This window comes from Trichechus manatus, unplaced genomic scaffold (genome assembly GCF_000243295.1).
Source record: "Trichechus manatus latirostris isolate Lorelei unplaced genomic scaffold, TriManLat1.0 scaffold00115, whole genome shotgun sequence".
Classification (NCBI taxonomy): Eukaryota; Metazoa; Chordata; class Mammalia; order Sirenia; family Trichechidae; genus Trichechus; species Trichechus manatus.
In genome coordinates, this window is record NW_004444051.1 from 7,340,524 (window position 1) to 7,363,871 (window position 23,348).

The following is a 23,348-nucleotide window of genomic DNA, read 5'->3' on the forward strand; positions in this document are numbered from 1 at the left end:
GGGCATTCAATGGTTATTTTCCTTGTTTATTGATTGTAGATTTGTTTGTTTCATCCTGCTTTTTTGTTTTATTTGGTTATGTCTGAGCCGGCGGGCTATGCGTTCTTTGTTGTTTGCTGGTCGGTGGGCATGATACTTTTCACGTCCTTTTCCAAAGGGCAGGGTTAGTCACTCAGGTATAGTACAGCAGGGCAGGTCCAGCTGAAGGGGAGTTGCTGGTATGGGTTGTTGGTGGCACGTACCAAGGCCGACAGTGTGGACTGGGAATTAGTGCATGGCAGGTTCCAGTAAGCCGTGCCTGTGCTGCTTGGGAGTTCAGTGCACATGCAGGTAGGCAGGGTTGACTGTGATGTGTGGAGCTAAGATGGGTATGGGAAAGATGAGAGAGAGGAGAGAGGAACAGGAGCTAAAAACACACACACAAACGAAAAAGAGTGCTAAGCGAGCTTGCTATTGGAATGGAGAGATGAGAGACTGAGAAATGGGGAAAAACAAATTGAAAAAAATAAATAAATCGAGAAACTGGAAAAAAAGAAAGACAAAAAGCGAATAAGAGAGAGAAGAAAACTAAACAAGGAAATGAAAAAAAAAAAAACACAAAAAAAAAAATCAAGAAAAAAGAAACGCCACCAGGGATGTCCCTGTGTGTCTGCGCAGAGTAAGGAACTAGCTTCCATGCCGCGTGGTACTGCCTGGCTAGAAGGGGCTCCCAAGCCGAGAAAAGAAAAAGAAAACAAACAAATCAAAACAGAACAAATCAGAGCAAACAAACAAACAAAAAAGCCCCGTGGTTCCCACCAACATGGTGGCACGGGCTGGGAAGCTGTTTCACAGTCGAGCAGTATGTTGCAGCCTTTCTTGAAGAAGCAAAGATGATACCGGAGCCAGGTATTGAGAGAAAGGAGGGGGAGGTGGTGAGAGGTAAGGAAGAAATCTAAAGAAGCGGAAGAAAGCAACACCAGCAGCCAACAAATGGCACTCAGGGAGCTTGTCAGCGCAGGCGGGTGGAATCCAAGCAGCACTGGGGGGAAGCTCGTGCTTCCCAGACAATAGACTGTGGCTGCAGGAAGCAGAGGAGGCTAAGTGGGGATGAAGAAGGGTGGGGGGCAGGAAAGCCTGTTTCGTGGGTTACCGGTTGTTCTGTCTCCTGCTGGAAGCTCCATGAAGCTGCTTTCTCGTACCTCCTGTTCGCTAATCTCTGACAGGAGTCCACAATGGCGGATCTGTGCTGCGGTAGCTGATAGGTGACCTCTGCATGTATCTCTCCTCGCGCTCTGTTTTCAGTCAGTTTCTTATTCCATTCGGTGCATGGCTGAGTTCTTTATCTCTTCATTTGATGCTTAAGGTTTCAGGATTGACGTGTGACTCTGTATGACTTAGTTTTTCTGATCTTTGTTGCAGAGGGACGGCGTGGTGCTTCTGACTATAGCGCCATGTTGCCCGGAAGTCCCAGGAACTGAATTTTTTATTGTAATCATTTTGAATTTAAATACTCACATGTAACAGTTGACAATCATTAGAAACTACAAGCCTAGAGAATGGCTAAAGTAATGCAAAATGCTCTGTAATCTCATTTTGGTGCAAAAATTTAACCTGATGGTTATGTATAAAAATACCTAAAAATTCTAGAGGGAAAAAGGTGTTATTGTTACATGCTTTTAAAGTTTAAAAATATAGCCATGCATAAAACAGTTTTAATCAAATTTGAGAATGATGTTTTGGCCATAAGTATACAGTGATGTGATCTAAACTAAAAAAAAAAGAAAAAAAATCAGACATACATATAAAACCAAAAACCAAACCCGTTGCCACTGAGTCGATTCTGACTCATAGCAACACCACAGGGCAGAGTAGAACTGCACCATAGAGTTTTCAAGGAATGCCTGGTAGATTCTAACTGCTGACCTTTTGGTTAGCAGCCAAACTCTTAACCTCTACACCACCAGGGTTTCCTACACGCACATATATATATAAACCAAAAAAACACCCGTTGCCATCGAGTCGATTCCGACTCACAGCGACCATACAGGATAGAGTAGAACTGCCCCATACAGTTTCCAAGAAGTGGCTGGTGGATTCAAACTGCCAACTTTTGGTTAGCATCCAAACTCTTAACCACTGAGCCACCAAGGCTCCATAATATATATATACACACACAATCTATTGTATACTGTAATCACTTAAAGGTGATTGTTATAGGAGGTTTGATTACAGATCTTAACACTGTTAATGACTTTTGCTTAAATCATTAACACGATTTTGCCAAATAGGCTTAAAAAAGTCCACCCATCTGAGGCAGTGAGGGAATAAGCAGATAGTACCCTGCAGTCAGAGTGAGGTCCTATTTTGCGTATTTCATATGCACTTGAAGTATCTTTTTTTCTGACCAATCAGTAGCTAGTTAATGACCAATAATAACAGTGAGGAGCCCTGGTGACACAATGGTTAAGTGCTCAGCTGCTGACCAAAATGTTGGCAGTTTGAACCCACCAGCCACTCTGTGGGAGAAAGGTGTGGCAATCTGCTTCTATAAAAATTACAGCTTTGGAAACCCTCTGGGGCAGTTCTATTCTGTCCTACAGGGTCACTATGAGTCATAATCGACTCAATGGCAATAGGTGTGGTTTGGAATAACAGTGATAGCTAACAATTCTTGGGCAATAACTATGTTCCAGATTCTGTGCTAATACTTCACGTGCATTATCACATTCTATCCTTACATTACCAGATTTGATTCTCACATTTCTAATTTGTAGATACTCAATTATTTTGGAGGCTGGGGAAACTAAGGCAAAAGGAAACACAGCCAGATTCTTGCCAATTATTCTTAGTAGGTCCCATCCAGAGATGACAAATACTTGGAATATATGATGAATTTCCCTTTTCTTATACACATGGCAGCCATTACTAAATGATCACAGAAGGCTATTCAACTAGCCTGGACTTTGTAAGAGACCCAGAACTGCCCCATAGGGTTTCCAAGGCTGTAATCTATATGGAAGCAGACTGCTACATCTTTCTCCCGTGGAGTGGCTGATGGGTTCGAACTGCCAATCTTTTGGTTGGCAGCCAAACACTTTAACCACTGTGCCACTAGGGCAACCTGTCATTTTCATTGTAATTAGGAAATATCAGACCAAATCTTTAAAACCACCTGAAAACTCTACTGACCTTATAGAGAGAGAAAAAAAAAAAAAAAAAGCCTTTCTTTCCAACTCTTAAGAACTTTGCATATAAAGTCTTTTCCATCAAATGTATGTTCAAATGTTTCACTTTTACCACAATAGGAGTTTGATTCAAAAATCAGCATCTAGCAAGCCAAAATTCAATATTGATTTCTTTATAAAACTGGAAACTTCTTTTTCTTCAGGCTCTTAAAGACAGTCCTTACCTTTACAAATACTATTGGAGTAGAACTCCATGTCCAAATATCTTCAATTTGGAGAAGTTAATAGCAGCCACTGTGCTAAGTTAATATTTCAACTCCATTAGAAGAAAGATACCTGTGAACAAGCTTTCTAATGTGTTACACAAAAGAACATTTGATCCTATATGTGGTTAAACTTTTTTTTTTTTTAATAATATTTTATTTTGTTTTCAGTGAAGGTTTACACAGCAGTTTAGGTTCCCATTCAACAACTCCTACACAAGCTGTTCAGTGACATTGGTTGCATTCTTCACAATGCGTGAACATTCTCATTATTTCCATTCTGCTTGTTCCATTTGGTTTAACTTTTTGATCATTTTTTCACCTCTCAATATATTTTTATCTTCTCTCATCTCTTTATTGAAAAAAAAATTCTTCCCCAATGGCAGAAACAGCACTTTCAACAAAAAATATGACAGCACATTCTTCACACCATTAAAAGCATATTTCCTACCTGAATGGTACCAGTGAGTGACTAACACTGAGTTAGAGATAAAAATTACAAATCGAAAGATGACGCCAGACTAGAAGGATGCCCGCACAATGAGTATCAGTACCAGGAACATCTTCCTCTTAAATCCAACTGAAATATCTATAAAACTTTCGGTAGTAAGGAATGAAAAAAAAAAACTTTCAGCAATAGTAACAAAATTCAACAGACTAAACTCAGTTTCATGGGGAAATATTGCTTGGGACATTAGAATTTCATACTCATATTAAATAACAGAACATGTCATAAAGTAAAACGCAACTTAAAAAGTGATAGAATTAAAAACAGAGTAATATTAGATTTAAAACAGAAATACACATCAGAGGTGTAAAACATCAACTAATAAACAATACTCTATGGGGTAGGCAGAATAATGGCCTTCAAAAGATGTCCAAGTCTTAATCCCCAGAACCTGTGAATATGTTACCTCACAGCAAAGGGGACTTTGCAGATGTAACTAAGGTCAAGGACCTTGAGATGACGAGATTAGCCTGGGTTGTCCAGGTGGGCTCAATCTAATGACATGAGTCCTAAAAAGTGGAAAGCATTTCCCAGCTGTGGTCAGAGAGAGACCTGATGAAAGAAGGGACAGAGAGATATGGTGTTGCCAGTCTTAAAGATAAAAGAAGGGAGCCAGGAGCCAAGGAATGTGGGTGGCCTCTAGAAGGTGGAAAATGCAAGCCAACAGATTCTCCCATAAGGAATGCAGAAAGACTCCCGAAAGAATGCAGTCCTGCCGACACCTTGATTTTATTCCTGTAAGACTCATATTTGACTTCTGAACTCTAGAACTGTAAAATAATAAATCTGCATTGTTTTAAGCCACTAAGTTTGGGGCAGTTTGGCATGACAGCACAGAAAGCTGATACATAAGCTAATATGTAAGAAATAAACATATGATAGAGGTAGCATCATAAAAGAGGGAAAAGAAAATTTAGAAAGTAAATGCTGCAAAAATAACTGGAAACAATATGGAAAAAATTTCATTCAATAAGTGTTCATTCAGCCAGATAATGTACTGAGCACAGAAATGTAAAATATGTAAAGATGTAAAATAATAACAAAAAAATCCCCGTGTAAATATGTATAGGAGCTTTATTCAAAACAATCCCAAACCAGAAACCACATAAATGTCCACCAACTGATGAACAGATAAACTGTGGTTCATCCACACAGTGGAATAATTCTAGGCAATAAAAAGGAATGAACTACTGATAAACTCCCCAACATAGATAAATATCAAATACTAAGACCCTCGGTGGCACAAATGGCTAAGAGCTTAACTGCTAGCTGAAAGGTTGGCAGTTCAAATCCACCCAGAGGCGCTTAGAAGATGGGCCTGGTGATCTGCTTCCAAACGGTCAAAGTCTTAAAACCCCTATGGAGCAGTTCTACTCCATGAGTTGGAATCGACTCAACAGCAACCAACAACAACAACAAAAAAAATTAAGTGAAAGAAATCAGACACAAACGAACATATTGTAAAATTCCATTTCTGTAACATTCTGAAAAAGGCAAAACTAAAGGGACAGAAATCAGATCGGTTGATGCCAAGTACTATACGTAGGGGGGTTGATGGGGGATTGACCACAAAAGGGTGCAAGGGAACTTTTTGGTGTAACTGAAGTGTCCTTGACCTTGATTGTGGGTGTGGTTACACAAAAGTATACATTTGTAAAAATTCATGAAAGGTGAATTTTTATTATAGGTTAATGTTATCTCAATAAACCTGACCTAAAATAAGAAAAAAAATTGGTATTGGTAACATGCAAAACAAACAAAAAAACATTCTACCGCTTCTCACCTGCACCTCTTCAATGCTATGTTACTCGCACAAACTTTCAACCTGTCCTGTTGATTCTGACTTAAACATTGCATTGAATGCAAACCCCTTCTCTTGGCCCTCAAAAAAGAAAAATTACACCAGTCACTGTCTGTTGATTGTGACTCACGGCGACCCCATTGTTAGAGTAGACCTGTGATAAAGTTTTCAATGGTTCATTTATCAGAAGTAGATTGCCAGGACTTTCTTCTGAGGTGCCCCTAGATGGATTCAAACCACCAACCTTTGGGTTGACAGTCTAGCACATTAACCGTTTGTGCCACCCAGGGACTTCTCTCTCAGCCCTCATTACTGTATCGCTCATCTGTGCTACCCCAAACTACACCTTAATCCTCTCCAATCCAAGCTATACTCAACACAACTCACTTCTTGCTGTTCCTTCACCCTACAGGTACCCGTAAGCTTATGTGCCTTTCCTTAGACATACTGTTGCTTCTGCCTGAAAGCCCTTTCTCCTTTCATCAAACCACTACTCACCCTCTAGAACCCAAGTCAAGGATCGCCTCATCCTCTGTGTGCCCACAGCACTTTATCCCTGTGCATATTTACCGCAATTATCTGCCCTGCTCATCAGATTTCATGGTCTTTAGAAAAAGCCATGCTTCATTCAGCTCTGTACCTCAAATAAGTAACTTCATTCCAAGCATGCAGTTGTGCTCAGTGTTGATTCTGTTAGTAAGTGAATTAACAGGAAAAATAATAGCTCATACAGAGCACTATGTGCCAGGCACCATGCTAAGCACATGACATGTATTAATTGATTTAACTCAGAGTTAGGTTCTGTTATCTCCACTTTACAGATGAAGAAACTGAGGCACAGAGAGTGTAAGTAACTTGTGCAAGGTCACACAGTAAATGGTGGTGTGGGGATGTGAACCCAATCCATGTTCTTAACCACTAGGGTACACTAAAAACCAAAACTAAACCAGTTGCTGTCAAGTAGACTCAGACTCATGGCAACCCAACTAGTGGAACTGTTTTCAATGGCTGTGATCTTTCTGAAGTAAATCGTCAGGTCTTTCTTCCGAAGAGCCTCTGAGTAGATTTGAACAGTCAACATTACAGCTAGTAGCCAAGTACTTAACTGTTTGCACCACCCAAGAACTCCAAATTTTTAATAATTCAATAGATGAAAACTGTATGTCTATAGGCAAGATTAGAAGAATGTGAAAACAACAGGTCTAGGAAGGGAAAATCAATAGCTGATTTTACAGAAGTAGATCTCCAGGTCTTTCTTCCAAGGCACCTCAGGGTGGATTCGAACCAACAAACTTTTGGTTAGCTACCAAGCCCTAACTGAATTACTTTAAGCATGCACGAACTTTTACATTTACATTTCATTCTGTTATGATACTGTCATTTGATAATTGAAGGTAAAAAAAAAAAAAGTGAAAATGACATGAAGAAAAATTAGACACATGAAGTAGAGAGAAATAAATAGGAGAAAGCCAGTTTCTCAGACTTTGCTCTCAGCATCAAATGCCATTGTTACTGTGACATTGCTCCACTTCACGGAATTGTTTACTCTTTGCAACATGGTATATGATAGAAATACTCTCAAATGTATCCCCTCTCAAATGCTGCTTTACTTACACACATCCTTTTCAAAATTAGAGCATTCACATTCAAAATAGCCATCGTGCTGTTTGACTTTTCAGGGTTAGAGTAGCCTGCCTGGAAAGATGTTTAAACCACTGCAAATCAACCTGGTAACAGTCACTGAGATAAGTGGGCACCTATGTTACACCACGTTTCTGTTTGGCTCTCCAAAGAAAACGTGCACCTGCCTGCAGGGCTCACAGCTGGCACTTCAGGAAGTTTTGCCACTTACAAATTTTCAACATCAAATTATATCTTGTGCTGTGAATTCCGTGTTTTATAATGTTTCAACCTCTGTATTAATTCCCACTTTATTTAGGATTTCTAGAAATACAATACAGTTACAAAGACAAGTCTACTGAATCAACATCAAGATAAAGCTCAAATACAGTCCTTGTTTATTAGCACAGAAAATCTACACAAAATATACCATTTTGGAAACATACTTTCTCATAACAGAATAAGAGGCAACCTTCCTAATAAATGTCATTTCTATTAATAATGGCTATTGCAATAATCGGGAACTGAGACTACCTTAGGAAGAATTCAGCAAATAAATATCATTTCTCCCATCTATCCCCTAACACAAATCTGTCTTGGAAGAAATACAGCCAGAATGCTCCTTAGAATCAAGGATGGCGAGACTACGTCTCACATACTTTGGACATGTTATCAAGAGGGATCAGTCCCTGGAGAAGGACATCATGCTTGGTAAAGTAGATGGTCAGTGAAAAAGAGGAAGACCCTCAACGAGATGGACTGACACAGTGCCTGCAACAATGGGCTCAAGCATAACAACAGTTGTGAGGATGGCACAGGACTGGGCAGTGTTTCATTCTGCTGTACACAGGGTCACCATGAGTCAGAATTGACTCACCGGCACCTAATGACAACATCCCTTAACACAATTTTTAACTAATGGTTAAGATGGTTAAGCCAAGCTCTTAACCACTGCACCACCAGGGCTGTCTAATCTTTGAAGAGTGGGCTTCAGGAATGGTTTTAGTTCTGGGTTAACAGAGTGTCTGGGGGTCATAGTTTTGGGAGTTCCTCCAGTCTCTGTCAGACCATTAAGTCTGGTCTTTTTACGTAACCATGAATTCTGTTCTTAACTGATGAGCACAGGGCATATTTCCAACAGAGCCTTAAAGAGAAATTATCAACTAGTCAATTTCACTAGTCTACGGATCCATGCCACTGGATTCTCCAGGAGGCTGGAGAAGTTCTAGATTCACACCAGATGTCTGTTCCCGAGAACTGAAATGAAAGCTCTATGAAGACAGGGATCTTTGACACTTTTATACACTGCTGCATTCCTAGCAACAAGCAAATAGTACGTACTGAGTAAGTACTTGCTAAATTGAAGAAACAATGATACAGCGGACCCAGGATTTGAAGCCAGGCTTTCTGACTTCTGAAGTTGACTACTCTTTTAATTCTACTAGCCTTCAAAACAGAACATCCTGCTTTCTGATTGGCTAATCTAAAAGGAATTTTCCTGCCAACAAATAAGGTGAAGGAAAGGTAAGTACTGTTCAATAGGTACAGCCACAAGATCATGGAGCTATCTACAGCTCGACACAGAGCAAGCATGGTAAACATATAGGAATGATTTTTAAAAATGACATTTCATGCTAACTCTTTCCAAGGTTAGTGATTCTCTTATTTGCCAACAGAGAAACAAATTTTTGTCACTCTAAGGCAAAATGATTCAAGATCCTAAAAAAATAAAAAAGACCCTGAGGTCCTGGATGGTGCAAACAGTTACCACTTGACTACTAACCTAAAGGTTGGCAGTTTGAAGTCTCCCAGCAGCGCTGCAGAAAAAAAGACCTGGTGATCTGCTTTGGTAAAGATTACAGCCAAGAAAACCCTATGGAGCAGTTCTACTCTGTAACAGGTGGGGTCGCCATGAGTCGGAATCGACTCAACGGCAGCTGGATTTTTTTTTTGGTACTGGTTACATATAAATACATATAGATATAAAATATAAACTTCCCTTAATCATGTAAGGAAAAAAGTTTTGGTTAAAAAAATAATCTCATCTTGTCTGTTCTTTCTCCTCTCCCACTGTGAAGAGATTAGACAGGTTTGTGCCCCAGAATGGGAGAAATGCAGAGGGTAACGCCACCAAAGTCAGTTCTTCTGCACCCAGAGGGTGATAGGCCTTACTTCTGGTTCTGAAATTGTTATTTTCTTTCCATTCACCACCATTCAAATAATATTAGTCACAGCTAGATAATTTCAGGACAGAATTGGACAGATGATAATAAAAGCCTCACAGGTTAAATCAGGCTGACACTGATACCATGTGCCCTTATCTATTGCTACCTCTGATTACTAAAGCAAGTTAAATGCCCCATTTCTGAGGGCTAATATTGATGAAAATTAACATATTGCAACGGTAGTAATACTTCTCTTTCCTACTGTTGTGGTTGTTTACGTGCTGTCAAGTTCATTCCGACTCATGGCGATCCCGTATGTTACAGGGTAGAAATGCTCCATAGGGTTTTCCTGGCTGCAGTCTTTACAGAAGCAGACTGTCAGGTCTTTCTCCCGTGGAGCTACTGGGTGGTTTCGAATCGCCAACCTTTCGGGTTAGCAGCAGAGTGATTAACCATTTGTGCCACCAGAGCTCCTTTCTTTCCTATTAAATATCTTCTTACATGCTTGTTGCATGAGCACTTTCAACATGGGTACAATATGTCCTTTAACTCAGGTCTTCATAAGTAGCTTGCTCACCCATTGATCCCCCCTTAAAGGCAGCTTTTTATTTCCTTCACTGGGTCAACAGAATTGACACATCCTTCTTGTATGGTGAGGTTACACAGACAGATCCTAGGAGGAGGTGAAAGTACAGAAAGAAGTCACAGCTGTTCTTCCAGCCACATCTATTAATGTCCTCTAATACAGAAATTCTGTGAAAGAATCACATTCTTCACTCATCCTGTAAATCAATTGTGTAATACAATTCCAAATGTCCTCCTAAAAATATTTTCCCAAGTCAGTGAATTACACCTTCATTTTTTTTTTCTTTATACTTCAGAACTGTTTTTCTTCTTCTCCTTTTTTTTGATATAAACCAATATAGTTTATTTCTTCATTTCATTGTAACTCAAAATATTTCAGGTTTCTGATTTCATGGCAATTCTAACAATTCTATAAATAGGTCCCTACAAACACCAAAATACAAATGATTCTGATTCTTCAAAATTACCTTCTCTTCTGTGAACATAACTTTAATACAAAAAGAGTTAGTTATGATAAATAAAATGTCATATAGCTGCCACAGGGGGAGGGGGAGCTCTATAAAATGATGTTGATGGAGAATAATCTGTTTATTAAATTAAAACAAAAGCCCATTGTGGGTATTATTCTATTACCTGTATTTTCTAAGAATAAGAAAATACGTCCAACAATTAAGAAATGGTTAAGTAAATTATGATATATCCTTCAGTAGAACATTCACACAGAAATTAAGACAGTCAAAAAGCTCACGGAATAACATGGGAAAAGATGGATACAAAATAGTTTTGAGATTACAAACCTACTACTGGATTTCGACTCATAGCAACCCTGCAGGACAGAGTAGAACTATGCCACGGGATTTCCTAAGCTGTAAATCTTTATGGAAGCAGACTGCCACATCTTTCTCCCATGGAACGGTTGATGGGTTCAAACTGCAGCCGAATGCTTAACCAGTGAGCCAACAGGGCTCCCTTTTTGAGATTACAGGTAAGTAAAATATGCAAGGCTCAAAAATCTGAAGCAGATAAGCACAGTTATAATAATTCTGTTTGTTGTTGTTCTTAGTTGCCATTGAGTCAATTCCATCTCTTGGCAACCCCAGGCATGCAGAACAGAACTGTTCCATAGGGTTTTCAAGGCTGTGACCTTTTAGAAGCAGATCGCCAGGCCTGTCTTCCGAGGCACCTCTGGGTAGGTTCGAACCACCAACCTTGTGGGTAGTAGTCAAGTGCTTAACTGTTTGTGCTACCGTGTTTGAAAGATGAAATTAGGAGTTTTCTTTCTCTTCACTTTTCAAAATGTTATTTCTCCAATTATAAAGGAGTAAAATAAATCTAAAGAATTTTAATGGTAATAAAATGAGACTACTACTAATAAAATGTGAAAGAACAAAAAGGGTGCAATATTAAATGGGAAAACAAATGTTTATTTGCCAGTTTCACAGGCATATCACCATCTTACACATTAACAGTACTGGTGTCTTCCCTTACACTATCTTAAGAGTCTCCCCAACATCCTAACAAATACTAAGCTCTTCCCTGCACACAACAAGTTTAAAAAAATTTTTTCACCACAATGTACATAGAGGAGAGGCTTTTGCCCTATAAAAGAAATTTTATTATTCCAGCAACTTAAGTCCTTAGGACAAAATCTAAGATGAACCTCAAGCTTTTACCACATTCTATCCCTAAGACAGAGTGCTACAGTCTCCTATTTCTCTAACACAGCAGGACTATGTTTACAGAGAAAGTAAGTCTAACATGAAAAGATAACTCACGAGTCCAATATTCATTGCATTCCTTAAACCAAGAGAAATCGAAATGTAAGCAGACAAATGGTGAAAACAAGCTAAAGTTACCAAACATTCAGGTTCAGTTTGTTTAAAGTGAGAACGTTTGTTCAAAAAAATATTAAATTTGCTAGTGGGGCAAGGACTGCACGGCAGAAAACAAGTTTATTACACTGAGAACATAAGAACCTGTCAATATTACATCAAATAAGGAAAAATCCATTATAAATCTCAATCAAAATGCCAACTATTCGTGTAAGTTTTTTTCTATGAATAGACAATATTCTATATATTTTTTTAAAAATTAATAAAGGCTATTATGGAATAACCATTAGAACTTTCATCTAATAAAATTAAAAATTTGGAGGGTTAATAAAACCTTTTTTAAAGGAGATTGCTGGTGAGTTGATTAAATACAGTTTCAGGAGAATGGTGAAAAGAAACAAGCAGCACCATTCTGTCAATGAATATTGAATGAATGCCAACTACATCCAGGCATTTTGGGAATAGTGACGAATACAAGACGGAGATAGTAGTCTACTGGCTTCACAGAGCTGACTGCCCACTAGGAAAAAAGCATGCCAACAACAGAAATACAACAGGACAATTCATTCAGTCAGTCATTCAGTTGACAAACACTTATTGAGTGCCGACCGTGTGTCAGACATCACAGGAAAGGTTGGGAAGCATAGTAAGAGTGAAAAAACAAATTGAAAAACTGTCCTCATGAAGCTTTCAATTTATATAGAGAGGTAAGTTTTATTCAACAGATCATATAAGTAACCTAAAATCACAGCTATGTGAAGAGCTAAGAGAGCTAATGACAGGTAAATGCACAATAAGCAAAGGGAACCAGAGACAGGATTATCGAGGACGGCACAGAGTGGTCAGAGAGGGCCTTTCAGAATGTGTAATGGTGGAGCCGAGACTTGGGGTATGCATATAAGAGAGGATGAGATTCAAAAAAGGCACCTATGTACTGGGCGATGACAAGCAGTTCACTGTGGTGGGAATAATAATATGGCAAGAGATGACACTGGACAAGCAGGCAATGACCAGGGTGCTATTACAAAAAAAAACAAAGTTACTGTCGAGTTGACTCCAACTAATGACGACCCCATGTGTTACAGAGCAGAATTGCTCCACAGGGTTTTCTTGGCTGTAATCTTTACAGAAGTAGATCATCAGGCCTTTCTTCCGCTGTGCCACCCAGGGACCTAGTGTATTACTGTTGCTCTTGTTGTGTGCCATTGAGTCAATTCTGACTCATAGTGACCCTGCAGGACAGAGCAGAACTGTCTTATAGACTTTCTTATGCTGAAATCTTTACCAGAGCAGATCTATAGGTCTTTTCTCCCATGAAGCAGCTGGTAGGTTCGAACTGCCATCCTCAAGGTTAGCAGCCAAGCGCTTAACCATTGTGCCACCAGGGCCATGCTATGGCCTTTAATTGTGTTAGTCGTTTTAAAATGAGAGAACCTAGAACATGTGTTTGTACTAAGGTGATAAAGTTAAAGACATGACAAAGTTTCAGGGGTTATAGGGAAAGTTTGTTTAGAACAGTCATTAAGTGTAACAATAATTTGAAACTAACCTAGAAATATAAAATACAACGTGAAGCTCTTATAGGCTTTCATAACAATATAAGATTTTCCTTTTCCCATCATGAGGTACAAGCTTACCCCTATGATACTCAGTCCTTTAAAGTAGTCCTGACGAGGCTGGGCTTGAGGAACACAACCAGCTAGCACTACTTTCTTGTTCTCCTCTTGAGCTTTTCTAGAAGATTGAAGAAAAAACAGTGAGAATTCTTTTGCTCACAAGCGTACCCTTGGAAACTGATGTTGGTACACATAAGTTCTCCAAATAATAACAGACCCACTTAACATGAAACAAGATTTCCTTACAAACACTTAAAGAAAACTCATTATAATAAGATTTCTATGCTATTTTTCTGTTTATCATACCATTAAAGAACACAATAGCAGTCCAATCTGATAATGTCTTTCATTATCTTCTCATTACGAAAAAACATTTTTACTTATACTTAAGGAAATGAATCATTCCTGAAAACCACATTTTCCAGAAGACAAATTAACCCTTCAATAAGTTCTTTATTTTAAATAGCAATGAAAATAATCCTAAAACTTACTACATTCTCTCCTAGTTTTTTGTCATGTATAAAAGTAAAATATACGTATTAAAAAAATTGAAAACGAGCAAAAATATAATACCTCATATGCTGGAAATCAGCACACCTCCTCAGAGACTACCTAGAGTTACTACTTGTTTATGCTTACTTCTAGACCATCTCTCAATGTGCAAGCATACATGTGCAAACAGACCTGCATTCATATATATTTACACACGCTTATACATGTATGTCACACTATTTATACACAAAGATAAAACTCTACATTTTGTTCTACAACTTGCATTTTTTAAATCTAACACATCTTGTACACCTTTGTGTCTTTACCTAGAGAATAACTTTATCCATTTTAAACATAGTATTCTATTACCATAACTTAACCATTCTTATTCTGATAGGCATATTGGTTATTTCTATGTCTTCAATATTACAAATGGCTTTACAATGAACATCATTTGAACATTTGAGGATTTCAGAACATGTCTCTGGATTATAGAAACCTAGATATGAAATCTAAGCTTAGTTGTCTAATTACTTCCTCAGCATAAATTCTAAGAAGCAGAACTGCTGGATCAAAGGTATACACATCTGGTTATCTTACTAAGCACTTCTTTACTTACGAGGGAGTTGGAATGCATTTTTATGTGGATATCATTCATTCATTCGAGCATGGGTATATGCAACAAACATTGATTTTGTGCTAGGAGACTAGTGAACAAAGCAGAGCTTATATCTATTCCTAGAAACTAGCCATGTCATTTGCCCATTTTAAAATCAAATTTTCAAGTCTTCAATTATATTTCATCAAATTATGTCAGTTTTGGGTTTTTTTTTTTTTTTTTTGGTTTTGTTTTTTTAAATGCTTTTTTACTTTTATTGCTAGATGTACGGATACCAAATTTTATGTACCAAAGTGGGTTTCTGGAACAGACTCAGAAAGTTGAGGGTCCCAGCAGCCAGGTTCCTGGAAGCGTGACTTCTATATTACACTAGTATGAAGTGAAAATCTCTAAACCTGGCACGCTTTTTTGTTTTTGTCAACTTTTTCAACAGCACAAATTCAGAACTGGAAGCCAACAAAAAAAATTAGGGTTAACAGGACTAGCTACGTGTGATCAACACTAATTACCTCAAATCTTCTGGGAAGTATGCAGAGAATAATTAAATGAATGAAGAGGCAAAGTATGAAACACGAGCTTAACAGCACTTATGTTTCATTTCAATTACTTATTAGAGCTCTTGGATATAATTTTTCCACTTAGAATCCTAAAAAAGCTTGTTAACAGAACTAAAAAAAAAAAAAAAGAAAAAACTGACTAATAGACTACACAACATATCCAAGAGAATTATTGCCTAGCTCTGCAACATGATTTTACTTTTTTTGATCAGTACCAAGCACATCATTGCACACAAATACTTGTAGTAAATGTAAAATACCTTACCAAATGAAAAAAATCTCCATTTTCATTAACAATCTACACAAGGAACTAACAACTGGTTTCTTCAAGAATGTTATCTACAACACGTAAAAGCACTGTCAAACATCTAAGGAAGACCCTGAGATCACTAATAATTCAGTCCAAATAAAGCCTGCTTCCTGTAATTCATTCAATGACTTAAATATTAAACACGTTCAAAACATTATAGCGAGTGTTTCAGGGAACACAGTAAAGATGGAGATGTGCCCCTTGCACTCGACAAGCTTATGGTTTATAATGGATGAGATGTAAAACCCTACAAATAATGCAACATACAGTAAAATGCCCTTAGTGACAGAGATGTACAGGTTACATACCATGGAAAGGAAAAAGAATATTCTGACACAAAAAGATAGGGAGAAGTATCATGAAGAAATATGACAGGATTTTGTGGGCTGACAGGAATAGGAGAAGGTGGAAATGGAGGCAAGGAAAGTTCCACGTAGTTGTTACAGCATGGACAAAGACAATGAGGTGGAAAAGTAGGGGGAAAGTATTTCATTAATAAAAAGAACTTCTGTAAAAGGGAGTCAGGGCTTATATTGCAGAGGGAGGCTTAAGGAACAGGCTCAAGAGGCTATATTTAGTTTAGTGGGTGATGGGGAAATCTCTGATGTTTTGGTGGCAGAATGGTCATAGAGTAGAGACAAACTCTGAGAATGTGACTCTGGTGGCACAATGTAAAATGAAATAAAAGGGGAAAAAGAGGCCAAGAAGTGGGAAAACTAGTTTAATATCATAAGTGAAAGGATGTGAAGAGCTGAATTCGTGCGGAAGGTAAAAAAAAAAAAAAAAAAAAGGAAAGAAGATCTTTTAAAAGGGAGATTAATTCTCTTGATAGAATATATCTGGGCACTCTGAAGAGGAACCAAAGGTGATAACAAGGTTTTGAGTGTAAGGCAGGGATCAGCAAACTTCTTCTATCAAGGGCCAGAGAGTAAACACTTACGGTTTTGCTGGGCATAACGTCTCTGTTACAACTGTATTTAGTTCTACTATTATAGTGCAAAAACAACCACAGACAATAATTACACAAACAGGTATGGCTGTGTTCCAATAAACTTCCTTTAAGAAAACAGACAACAGGCAAGACCTAGCCAAAGGGCCATAGTTTCTAACCCCTGGATTAACGGAATAAAAGAATAGGGGTGCCATTAACTGTCAGGAGAATCTGGCTGAGTATTGGGATGTTGTTTTTAGCTGCCATGATGGAGTCGGCCCCTGACTCATGAAAAACACAAACATGTTGGAACAAAACACTGGCCTGGCCTGCACCATCCCATGTATAGTTAAAGATCGGACCATTGTACCATACGGTTTTCATTGGCTGATTTTCTGAAGTAGATCACCAAACCTTTCCTCCTAGTCCACTGTAGTCTGGAAGCTCTAAGGAAACATGTTCGGCACCACAGCAACACACAAGCCTCCAGTGAAAGACAAGTAGTAGTTGTGCAGGAGGTGCATTGGCTGGAAATTGAACCAGGGTCTCCTCTATGGGGTCGCCATGAATCAGAAACAACTTGACAACAACTAACAACAACAACTCCTACTTGGAAGGTGAGAATTGTGCCATTGATTCACCACTGCCTGCGTGAGTATCGGGATAGAAGGTAATAAATTCAAATACCTTAAAAACAAAAACAAAAACAAAAACACCCCACTGCTGTCGAGTCGATTACAAATCATAAAAACCAAAAAAATCTGTTGCTGTTGAGTCGATTCTAATTCATAGCCTACCCTACAGGGCAGAGTACAACAGCCCCATAGTTTCCAAAGAGCAGCTGGTGGATTGGAACTGCCAACTTTTTGGTTAGCAGCCAAGCTCTTAACCACTGCACCACCAGGGCGCTGACTCATTAAAAAAAAAAGAAAAAAAGACTCGTTGCTGTCAAGTAGATTCCGACTCTTAGCGACCCTACAGAGTAGAACTGTACCATAGAGCTTCCAAGGAGCAGCTGGTGGAGTACAACTGTGGACCTTTTGGTTAGCAGCCAAGTTCTTAACCACTGCACCACCAGGGGTCCTCTGACTCATAGCATCCCTAAAAAACAAAATAAAACCAAACACATTGGCATCAAGTTGATTTCAACTCACTGCAACCCTACAGGACAGAGTAGAACTGCCCCCTAGGGTTTTCAAGACAGTAATCTTTACAGAAGCCGACTGCCACATCTTTCTCCTGAGGAGTGGCTGGGGGGTTCACACTGCCAACCGTTCAGTAAGCAGCCGAACACTAACCAAGTGTGTCCTATAGCTACCCTAAACCATTGTCGAGTTGACTCTGACTCATAGCGACCCTATAGGACAGAGTAGAACTGCCCCATACAGTTTCCAAGGAATGACTGGTGGACTCAAACTGCCAACTTTTTGGTTAGCAGCCAAGCTCTTAACAACTGTGCCATCTGAAGTTCCAGTAATGCCCATCAAGTCTCTGGAAGTGCGCATTGGCCACTGGCAATGAAGGGGGCTGTAGATTCTGGAAGTATATTCAAAAGTGATAGTTCATGATAGTGGGTCCAACAATCCCTAAGGATGTGGAGAGAATCCAATTGAGTACAAAATTTTAAGGTTCTTTAAAGCTATAGCAATACTTCCCTAAACTAAAAGTAATATGAGAAACAAAAAGAGGTAACAATACTACCGACATCAATACTATCAACAACAATCATAATCATGGGTAGCATTTATATGGCACTTCATCAAGGAAACCATTATGTAGTTCTGTGACATATTTGAAAACAGTACAGTCAATATATGACAATGCAGAGAAAATGTTATAGTGTCATCAAATAAATCTTAGACTGGGTCATAAAATCAGTCCAGGGTGATTTTATGAACACCAGAAAGTTAAGAGAAAGAGTTCAAAATAGATATGCTTGATTAAATAATATATTAAATATTATTTCATCCTTATATCGACTATGGCTTATAAAATGCTAGGAAAAAACAGAAATATAATCTAAGCCAAAAATTATAGTCCAGTTACATAATATTAATGCCACATATTATATGTGACCAAATAAAATTGCAAAAGTTTTATTTCCTAAACAGTACTCTTGTTCTTAACATTCTCTTCTAAATCCTGTTCTTTTTGTTTAATAACCTTTGTTCAGATTAATAAAAGCCTGAAAAAAATTTTTAGAAAGATACCCAGCACGGAAATATTTTAAAAAGCTTTTATCCTTCAAAATATGAATACTAATAATACCTTAAGAAATTTTAAAATAGTATGTCTTCATTTTAGATAGCCTTGAAAAGTTAATTAAAGTGAAAATTGAGTGTAAAGTTAATTTAATATAATGGCTCATATTTTCTTGAAACATACCTCTAAATTAAAATAGAGATCTTTCCGTTTCTACAGCATTAACTTGAGTAATATAGAAAACAAAGAAGGCCTTCCCTCTTTTCTGTCAAACATAATACGCAACAAATAATTTGTACAGAATCTTAAAACGCACAGCATCACTCAAGATACTCAGACAACATAGTAGCATCTTATTTCACAAAAATTTCTCATGAAAAGTGTTTCTTAAATATGTATCTGTATATATTTTTATTTCTAAATACATTCTGAGGCACTCATAAAAACTCTCCCTCACAATAGCACTGGAAAGAGGATCAAAATCGATCTATTTCTATAAAAAAGCACACTCTACTCTGCATGTGAATACTCTGCATTCAAATAATCAAGGGGACACCTATTGTAAGTATTTATGTGTAGACATGTAGTCATGTGAGACACTTAGAAAAACAGAAACAAATCATATAAAACAACCAAGGAGCTATGCTTTGGATATAATTCAAAAACCACAATGGCCTTCCTCAATTTTGGAACAACGTATCAAGAATAATTCAGCAATGCAACTGTCTACCTACATAACTGTTGTCGCTGAGGATACTTACAACTTGCAGAGTTAGACTATGGTGATAATTACAGATCTACAAGCGCTGCCATGGAAAGATGTCCAAAGTACAATAGCCTCCCATCACCCGCAGTTTTGTTTTCCCCGGTTTTAGTTATCCGTGATCAACCACGGTTCGAAAATCTTAAATGAGTATGAAGCATGATGAAATCTCATACCGTCCCACTCCATCATTCACATAACTTTTATTACAGTATATTGTTATAATTGTTCTATTTTATTATTAGTTGCTACTGTTAATCTCTTACTGTGCCTAATTTATAAATTAAACTTTATCATAGGTATGTACGTATAGGACAAATCACAGTATATATAAGGTTCAGTACTGTCCGCGGTTTCAGGCATCTACGGAAGGTGTTGGAATGTCTCCTCCGTGGATAAGGGGAGACTACTGTACAATGTTATAAAAAAATAGCAAGTTATACAGCAACTTGTAAACTATATCTCATTTTATCAAGAAGGTATATGCACAGAATAAAATCTGATGGGAAATACTCCAAGTTGTAAATAACAACTACCTCTGCAGGATAAGGAAATAAGAAAATTAAGAAGGCACTCAGAACACTGTGCTTAAAAGCCTGGCATGAAAACAGGGCCAAGAAAAGAGTTAGCCGGCAGCTGCAGTAAGGCTGCTCAAAGAGCTCCTTAGTAGGCATCAGCCAGGATTTGCACCAATCAATAATAAAATATTAGCATATGTGTCATACACCTCTCCATCTACTCTAACTTGCTTTACTATTGGGGCGATTGTTAGCTACTCAGACTCAAAGTGACCCTATGTACACAAGGAAACAAGATGCTGCCTGATCAGTCCTATGCCATCCTCATGATCAGTTCTGTATCAGACCATTGTGATTCACAGGGTTTTCACCAGCTGATTTTTGGAAGCATATCATCAAGGCTTTCTTCCTAGTTCACCTTAGTCTTGAAGCTCCACTGACACTTGTTCAACATCACAGCAACACACAAGCCTCCAATGACAAATAGGTGCTACATGTTCATCAGATGCAACAGTCAAGAATTGAACCCAGGTCTCCCGCATGGAAGGCAAGAATTCCACCACTAAGAGGACTTCCAGGCAACATGGTGCTATAGTCAAAAGCACCACGGTCTCTCCGCAGCAAAGATCAGAAAAACTAAGTCAAACAGAGTCACACATCAGTCCTGAAACCCTAACCATCAAATGAAGAGATAAAGAACTCAGCCAAGCACTGAATGGAATAAGAAACTGACCGAGAACAGACAGTGAGGAGAGATACATGTAGAGGTCCCCTATCAGCTACCGCAGCATGGATCCGCCATCTTCATCTCCTATCGGAGATCAGCGAACACTGGGTACGAGAAAGCAGCTTCACAGAGCTTCCAGCAGGAGACAGAACAACCAGTAACCAGTAATGTATGCTTTTCCACCCCCCACCCTTCTTCACCCCCACTAAGCCTCCTCTGCTTCCTGTAGCCACAGTCTCTTAGCCAGGAAGTAACAGCTTCAACTGGTGTCACTTGAATTCCACTCGCCAAGACTGGCCGGCTCCCTGAGTGCCTATTGTTTGCTGTTGGTGTTGCTTTGTTTCGCTTCCTTAGATTTCTTCCTTATCTCTCACCAACTCCCCCTCCTTTCTCTCAAATACCTTGCTCCGTGTACCATCTTTGCTTCTTCAAGTAAGGGTGCGACATACCACTTGTCTGTGAAACTGCTTCCTGGCCCGTGCCGCCATCCTGGTGAGACCGCTGGGGCTTTCTTGTTTGTTTGTTTGTTTGCTCTGATTTGCTTTGTTTTGTTTGTTTGTTTTCTTTTTCTTTTCTCAGCTTGGGAGCCCCTTCTAGCCGGGTGGTACCACGCAGCTTGGAAGCTACTCCCTTACTCTGCACAGACGCACAGGGACATCCCTGGTGGCATTTCTTTTTTCTTGTTTTTTTTTTCCTTTAGTTTTGGTTTCTTTTGTTTCTTTGTTTTGTTTTCTTCTCTCTCTTACTCCCTTTCTGTCTTTCTTTATTTCCAATTTCTCAATTCACTCATTTTTTTTCATTTTTGTTTTTCCTCATTTCTCAGTCTCTCATCTCTCCACTCCAACAGGAAGCTCCCTTAGCACTCTTTTGTTTGTCTTTGGCTCCTATTCCTCTCTCCTCTTTCCCAGACCCATCTTGCTCCACACATCACAATCCACCTCCTCCTTCCTGCCTACCTGCACTGTGCGCTGAACATTGCACTCCCAAGCAGCACAGGCACAGCCTGCTGGAACCTACTCTGCACTGATTCCCGGCCCAAACTGTCGGCCCTGTACGTGCCACAAACAACCCATCCCAGCAACTCCCCTTCAGCTGGACCTGCCCCGCTGTACTATACTTGAGTGACTTACCCTGCCCATTGGAGAAGGAGGTGAAAAGTATCGTGCCCACAGACAAGCAAACAACAAAGAAAGCACAGCCCGCCTGCTCAGACGTAATAAAACAAAACAAATAAAACAAAAAAGCAGGATGAAACAAACAAATCTACAGTCAATAAATGAGGAAAAGAACCACTGAATGCCCCGAAGACAACAGACAATATCAAAACTTATTAAAAAACAGGACAGGATGGTTCCAGTAGGCATCCAAAACAAAACACCAGATGACTTTTCAGTAGAAGAAAAGGCACTAGACCTAACTGATAGGGAATTCAAATCTCTACTATTCAGAATTATCCAAGAGTTGAAGCAAAAATGAGGAAAAAATAGACAAATCCATGGAAAATACAAACAAAAAAATGGAAGAATTCAAGAAAATAATACAGGAAAAAATGCTAAAATAAATTCATAACTAGAAAGCATACAAAAACAACAATTAGAAATCCAAAAGATAAACAACAAGATTTCAGAAATGGACAATGTCATAGAAGGGCTGAGGAGCAGGTTTGAAATGACAGAAGATAAGATCAGCGAAACTGAAGACAAACACTTGGATACAACTTTGTTTGAGGAAAAATCAGAAAAAAGAATGAAGAAAAATGAAGAAACCCTGAGAATTATGTGGGATACAATCAAAACCAAAAATCTGTAAGTGATCGGAGTTCCAGAACAGAGAGAGAAAACAAAACACAGAGAGGATCATAGAAGAATCGCTAACAGAAAACTTCCCCAAGATCATGAAAGATGAAAAGCTGACCATCCAAAAAGCTCAACGAACGCCATATAGGACAGACCTCAAAAGAAAATCACCAAGGCATATCATAATCACACTCACTAAAACCAAAGACAAAGAATCCTGAGAGCATCAAGAGAAAAACAAAGTCACATACAGAGGAGAAACAATAAGACTAAGCCCGGATTATTTGGCAGAAACCATGCAGGCAAGAAGGCAACGGGATGACATATATAAAACCTTGAAAGAGAAAAAATTGCCAGCCAAGAATAACATATCCTGAAAAATTCTTGTTCAAATATGATGGTGAAATTAGGTCATTTCCAGATAAACAAAAATTAAGGGACTATGTAAAAACCAAACCAAACTTACAAGACTTATTAAAGGGAGTCCTTCAATCTGAGAACAAACAAAATCGGACCACAGGCTGAATATAGGACACAGGATTGTACTAGCCAGATACCAAGCTAGGATAAGAACTCTTAAGGACTATACAAAACCAAAAGAATTACAACAAGGAACCAGAGAGGTTAATCTGTAAATGACAACAGCACCAAAACAATAAAAGTGGGGAATAAAAGGTGTAGGTATAGAACCTTCTAATGGAGAAGAAGGCAAGGTGATACCAAGTAATAATAGACTGGTTCAAATCTTGGAAGATAAGGGTATATTTCAACGAAACCACAAAGAATGTTAACAAACCTACTCATCAAAATAAAGAAGAAAAACATAAAGTCTCAGTAAAAACAAAACCTACAAAAACAAAAGAAATGAAAAAAAAA

The 23,348-nt window shown here is 38.5% G+C and overlaps 1 protein-coding gene across 9 annotated transcripts in view; it reads right to left on the reverse strand.

Annotated features, from left to right (window-relative positions):
* The window catches only part of CDKAL1 (CDK5 regulatory subunit associated protein 1 like 1), a 926,518-nt gene that overhangs the window by 644,851 nt on the left and 258,319 nt on the right, over positions 1 to 23,348 (reverse strand). For all 9 annotated transcript variants that reach the window (XM_023738358.1, XM_023738357.1, XM_023738352.1 and 6 more), the window contains one exon: positions 13,579 to 13,675. In XM_023738358.1, the coding sequence (XP_023594126.1) occupies positions 13,579 to 13,675 (97 nt within the window). The remainder of the gene's footprint in view (positions 1 to 13,578; positions 13,676 to 23,348) is intronic.